The 6,534-nt window shown below is 46.0% G+C and overlaps 1 protein-coding gene across 2 annotated transcripts; it reads right to left on the reverse strand.

Moving 5' to 3' along the window:
- Window positions 1-508: 508 nt before the first annotated feature.
- On the reverse strand, window positions 509-5,820 carry LOC116235128 (perilipin-3-like). Of its 2 annotated transcripts, XM_031603097.2 has the most exons (8): window positions 5,713-5,820; window positions 4,993-5,069; window positions 4,125-4,320; window positions 3,216-3,298; window positions 2,764-3,022; window positions 2,394-2,590; window positions 2,135-2,266; window positions 509-2,026 (listed from the first exon to the last, which is right to left on the reverse strand). In XM_031603097.2, exons 1-8 carry the CDS (start codon window positions 5,771-5,773, stop codon window positions 1,667-1,669), a joined length of 1,365 nt encoding a protein of 454 aa, XP_031458957.2. In that variant the 5' UTR covers window positions 5,774-5,820; the 3' UTR covers window positions 509-1,666. The 2 variants fall into 2 exon arrangements, with proteins under 2 accessions (XP_031458957.2, XP_031458958.2); XM_031603098.2 differs by lacking the exon at window positions 4,993-5,069 and having other exon boundaries at window positions 511-2,026; window positions 5,713-5,783.
- Window positions 5,821-6,534: the final 714 nt, after the last annotated feature.

The raw sequence follows: 6,534 nt of genomic DNA on the forward strand, positions 1-6,534 counted from the left end.
GCTGCACTCATAAATTAATGTGGAGTACAAAAATCATTTCCTCCAGGTAAATTTAGCAACTAGGTAGTTGGACACAGCTTTGACACTGAAGGAGACAACATACAACAAACACACTTCCTACCAAGCATCAGGGCTAGCTCTTGGTACTAACTGTAAACAGCACCCCACTTCCCTCCCTATAAGTGTAGCTGTAATTACATTACACAAACTGAGCATGCCTTTCCTAGAGCTCCTCACTAGAGATAAAAACTAGACAGCAGTAATCAAGGAACATGCATTGGAGAGATGATACCTGCAGTTCATCTCTGATCACAGCAATAGCTTGGCCTGTCAGTTTAGATGGGCTTACCCTTCTGCTTTCAACATGAACCATCTGCTATTTAAGGAACACAGACTTGAGTACAAGTAGTAAGAAGCAGGGCTTCCTGTTCCAGAAGCTTTTGGAAGATCAACTTCAATGACATTACTGTCCAGCAAGTCTGAAAGCAGGCTGTTGTTCTTGCTCTTTAAGAAGAGTCATGTATGGTGTGCAAAGAGCTCCTAGCTCAACTGAAGCATCTCTTGGCCAGGACAGATCAGAACTGACAGGACCAGCACCAGTAAGGTTCTGACAGCTATTCCTATGGGCTGGCCACCTGGATATCCATGTCTGAGAAGCCACTGATGGTTTGTCTATTGATGTCCATCTGAGAAGTCACTGCAACCCACTATCCTGCTGCAGGCTGGGATATGTTCACCACATAGCAGCAGATCAAAGGTTTTAAACTCAACTACTTCATGCCCACTATAGCCAAGACAGCCTCCAATAATCACATCACCCACAGGACTCTCTCTTTTTAAAAGCAAGATATCTACAAGCACCATTCCTAGTCATTATCCATAGTATGTATCTATGTACCAAGAATTTACTGTCATCAAGATGTTTTAGAAATCTCCTGCACCTGTCTATATCAGCTATGTGGTACTTCCACAGTTAATGTCTAGCAAGCTGAAGCCACCATAAGGACAAGCCACCTAATCTAGAGGTATCTCTTGGTTCTTTGAAGAATAAATAAGTCATGTCATCCACCTGGAAGGACAGCCTACAAGGCTGAATGCCACTGCTTAGAGGTTTTGAAGCAAGTTTCTGAACCCAGACTTGTCTGCAACTAAAACAGGACTGCTTTTCTTCTTTAATTTAATTGGAAGGGACAAGAACTCTTGAAGGAGGGAAAAGTAGATCATGATGAGCAATACTCACTCTTGCAGGGTCTCATCATAAGATACGAGATACAGTATGAGTTTCTGCATGCAATAGTTTTATTTTAAGTAGGGTACCTATACAAGCAGCTTCTAGGAGGAATTCTTTAAATTGCATACTATCTGAAAGATGCAGTTATTGCTTTGGATATAGGCTGGATGCACTGATGGAGACATACCATGAACAGCTTCCAAGGGAGGTGGGAACATTGAAGACCTTCAGGTCTATACTTCCAGCCTTGGGCACCACATAGTGGCACTGCTAATTCCACCACCTCCTTTTGAAGCTGCTAAAGACTACTCACTAGAATATAAAAAGTCATCCAAAGTGTGTCAACCCCATTTTCAGCTAGAAAGTTTATTATGTAAGGCCAAGACCAAGTGCTAGGCAAATCATGCCAGCCAGACCTGTGGAGCTTCAAGATCCTCAGAAACTTGTGTTTGCTTCTTTCTCCTGCAAGGCTTCCTCCTCCTCCCTAGGGGAAAATGGTCCCACCAGCCAGGACAGAGGCTTGTTGTCTGACAGGTAGTCCAGCAGCTCCTCCATGTATTCATAGATCACAGCCAGTCTCTCTTGACTCTGGCCCAAGACAGTGCTGGACAAGTCCTGGAAGGAATTTGCTGCCAAGAAAGCAGCATGAAGCTCCTCTATGGTATTAAAAGAGTGTTTCAACCTATCCTGAAGGCTTGATGGAAGGCCTTGGATTGCAGACACAACTTTAGAGCAGGTGATTTGCAGCTGCTGTATGATGCTATGTGCTAGGAGTAGGGCCAGAGACTCCATCTCCTAAGAAGAAACAGCAAGATGATAAGTGTTACGTCAAGAAAAAGAGTGAAGAAAAAAAATAAACAAGGAGATGCCCAGAACCCTTTGCTCCCCTTCCCAGGTAAATACCTCCGGCTTTGCAAAGCTGTTATCCCCGCTCTCATCAGGAAGCTTCCTAGTCCAATCCAGCCACATCTGGCACAATTGCGCTTGCAACTCCTCCTGAAGCTTTTGATTAAATCCTTGCTTGAACACCTCAATCTGAGGGAGGTAGGGAAAGGTGCCAAGACAGGTCACCACAGGTGCTTATCAAAGCAATGAAGATAAGGTCAAGCCAAACTTTTGGTTAACTCCTGCCCTCCAGCAGGAAACACCAAGCTCTACCTACCAGCTCAATGATGCTGTGAAGCTGTCCAAGGGCCTCCCGCAAGCCCTGCCAGATCTGCTTAATTTTATCCTTCGAGTGCAGGTAGGCAAACTGGAGAAGTTCATCAGAGAGAGACCCCAACCGCACAAAATACCTCCTCTTCTGCTGCTGCAGCTCCACAGACATATCTGCACCCTCCCCAGATGCTGCAAGTTTGGCTGAGGAAAGAGACAGTAAACCAATGGTTCTTACCAAGCAGAGCCAAGATTTGTCAGGAGCCAGGTGGACTCCCACATGGCACTTCCCACTAGCCCCAGTCCATACCAGTAGATCAAGGAACGGGGCCAACTGTCCCCCATTTTATGATCCCATTACAGACATAGATACTGACCTAGTTCTTCATTTCCCATGGGGAGAGAGTCGTCATCTCCTGTTCTCTCCAGCACAGCTTCTGCTCTGCTTACAGCTATCTGGCCCACTCTAAAGTCCTTAACCATCCCCACGCTGCTGGTCACTGCAGATCTGGCAGCCTCCACACCACTGTGAAGGGCCTCCATTGTTGCATCTACCACACCTGCCATTCTGCTGCTCACAATATCCTTTGCATCAGCCACTGTGGATGACACCAGCTCTTTTGTTTCAGAGATAACCTGTAGAAGAGAGATGTCAGGTAGGAGAGCAGGTCATATAATGCACTGAAAGTACTCTGCACAGCATCTGTGTATTACCTGCTCTAGTGAGAGCTTACACTGTTCCTCTAGGGGCATTTGATTCCTCTTGAGAGCCTACCTTACTCCCAAGGTTAGAAACCCTGCAAGGAACAGGGCAGCCTTCATTTCTCACCTGATCCACTGGCTTTTGAAGAAGCGGAAGCTTCTCTCCTAGTTTATCCAAACCCTTAGAGGCACACTCATTTGCTGCAGCCACTGTTAAGAAAAAAAAAATAATCAAGCTTGTTTTTCTTAACACTCAGGAATATAAGATTTGTGAGATCAAGCATGTTGTTCTGCAGGGAGCCCAGGTGAAGGTCTCCATCCAGGCAAGGTGTGCTCTGCTGCAAGCCAAATTCATAGGGCAGTTTGCCTTCATCACCCTGTTCACTTTGATTGCAGCAAGCTTTAACATAGACATAGCCATCTACGTGGTGCTTTCTCACCCCTCCCCAAGTTTCTTGAGTTCTTGATGAAATAGTTGTATAGCCACCCTTTCTGCCTAAACATCCATATAATGAGGATCCAGGATCAAGTAGCTACCAAAAAGAGAGATGCCTACTCTGGACTTTGACTGAACCTAGGCCAGTCACACAGACTTCCACTAGACACTTCTCATCAGTAATTAACCCCTTTTCCTTGCAGGGGATTAGAGCTTCTTCAGGGAAGACAACAATCCATGTAATTAAGGATCATAGCAAACAAGGCCAGTAGATGTGGCAGCCCAAGAGGAGGTTTTTTCCTTCAGCAATTATTAACTGGCAAGAATTAAACTATGAGCAGTTATCACTAAAGACCCTGGACCTAGCAAGATCAGTCTTCAAGTAACCAACATCAACAAAGTCAATCCCAGTCCTTCACGGAGCATCCCTTTGTCACATTACTTGGATTAGGACTCAGTTTTTTGGCCTCATGCACAAGGAGTGGTTATTTTAGTGCAGTAACTGTGCATTTCCACACTCTAGATCCCTTCAGCTCAGGAAGGAGGACCCAGGAAGCCCTTCAGAGGGACATGCAGACCACCCCTTCCACAGGGAGTTACCTTGTGGCTCCATAGTAACCAGTACCGGCTGCACACAGCTGGTTGTGGCTTCAGTCATGCTCTTCACTCCTTTCTCTGCTGCATCACACACTGTTCTGATGTAGGGGTGGCTCTCCTTCGTGGAGGCATAAACTGTATAAACCATGTCACAGGCAGAGCTGATCAGTGCCAAGTTAGCTAACTGATTTACTATATCCTAAATGGGGGGGAAAAAAAAGGCTATTAAGCATGAAAACACAGCACTGAGCTTTCAGTGTAGTGACAAAGCTTCTTTCCAGATGCCTGTTTGAAACACCTAGCTGTGAAACGAAGGCTTGCTTCACTTGGACTTGCTTTGAAGACTGCAGGCAAGTTAAAAACATCTGTGGAGCACTGACACTTACGGTGGGCCCATCCTAGAGATGTCTTCCTCCAGTGCACTGCTACTCAAGCAAGCTGTTTTTGTAGAAAACCTCACTGTCAGATACATATCCACCTCCTGTTAAATATCTGTATGAAGTGAACAAGACAGTACCCCTGCAGAAGGCTGGCTGACACTGATCTGGAAGAAACACAGGCTTCAGAGCTGCGGAAACATGGGAGCCTTTCCTCAGAGCTTTTTGCCCACAGCAAGTCAGCTCTAAACCTGTAGCTGTAGGCCTATCTCCCTCCTAACCAAGAACAAGGTTGCTCCACTTAGCTAACTAAAAGGTTCCCCACTGGCCCCTTAGGCCTCCCTGTGCCATCACCTCTACTTCCAGAGAAGCTGCAGGGCAGGGCCTGAGAGAAGACATTCCTCCCTCTGCACAGCCTTAGCCTCAGAGAGGTCATCCTCCTCATACCTGCACTCCAGAGGTGCAATCCACTACATCTTACACACAGCACCCACCTGCTGCTCCTCTGCCTTCACCTCTGCGGAGGTCTTGGCAGTTTCTTCTTTGTCAGCCATAGCAGAGGCCATTGTAGCTGCAGTGCAAGCAGTGCAGTGGTTTAGAAACAAGACCAAGCAGCTGGAGAGCATCCCTTTCTTGGAGGATACACCCTTCTGATGTGACTAGAAGATATTCTTTAACTCCCATTAAGAAATTAAGGTCAGATCCTTAAATGGGTCCCTTCTATTTACAAGGGAGAGTGATCTGAAGAGCTCACAAGCCACCCAGTATTCAGGTTTCACCTTCTTTACATCCAGGAAATAAGGACAGTCTTTTCTCACTCTAGGTCTCTAGAGTCTTCTCCTTTTGTCAGAGAAGTGACATTGATAGCAAGCACTACATTTGTAAGAGATACCTGGTGCCTCCTTCCTCTTCACCAAGGCTAAGAAAAGCTCTGGTATGAGAGGAGATAGTAACAGTAGAATTAGAGGGAAAACACTCATAGTTCTATGTTGTTGCCATCACTACACCCCAGTCCTACCTAGCTTTTCACTTAAAAAAAAGCACTGACCTTTCACCAGGATCACACATATACCAAAAAAAAAAAAAAAAAAAAAAAAAAAAAAAAACCCACTATTTTCACTCTGTGATAAAATGATATACAATAAATTTCTATTACAAACCAAGCCCTCACAAAGCAATCATTGCCTTGCTTCCCCTTCTAGAGAGGACAGTACCTTTTCTCCTTTGTTGAAGACAAGCAGATATCCAGCACAAAGGAATCACACAGCACACCATACTGCTATCACAGCTTCCTGCCTTTTTATACCAGAGAAGTCTGGGGAGGGACCCTGAGTGACTGGCAGGCAGCAGAAAGGACCCAGCCCCTTGCCTATGAGAGGTGGAAAGGGGCAGTGGTGGATCCTGCTGTGGCTCGTTAATTACTCTGTTATCAGGCAGATACACCTTGCACTCTGCAAACTCTTTTCAGAGGCTCTTGCAAAGGAAGAGAAGCAACACTGGCAGAACCTCTGCAAACTTTGAGATCTTGCATGAGTTCACAGGCACGGACAGGAAATGTTAATTTCTCTTTGTAGAATGATAGAAAATCGATTATCCTGTGTTGGCAGGAACCCACAGAAATCATTGAGTCCAATTCCACACAGCATCACCCAAACCCTACATCTGAGAGCACTGTTCCAACAGTCCTTCAGCTTCAGCAGCTCAGGGCTGTGCCCGCTGCCCTGGGTAGCCTGTTCCATGGTCCCAGGGCACACTCCTGGCTCAGGTTCACCTTGTCCTCAACCAGAATCCCCAGGTCCCCTTCCATGGGGTTTGCTCTCCAGCCCCTCATCCCCCAATCTGTGCTTCTGAAATTTCATGCAGTTGGTGATTGCCCTCTAATTTGTCAAGATCTTTTTGCAAGGCCTTTCTACCTCCAAAAGAGTCAACTGCTCTTCCCAGTTTAACATCATCCACAGGATCAGAGCTGATGTGATTTTGTGTTGCTTGAGGAGAACTTGTAAGGCATTTGTGTTACAGCCCGCATCCAGCACCTC

The sequence above is a fragment of the Phasianus colchicus genome, chromosome 17, assembly GCF_987193195.1.
Source record: "Phasianus colchicus chromosome 17, bPhaCol1.hap1.1, whole genome shotgun sequence".
NCBI classification, from domain to species: Eukaryota; Metazoa; Chordata; class Aves; order Galliformes; family Phasianidae; genus Phasianus; species Phasianus colchicus.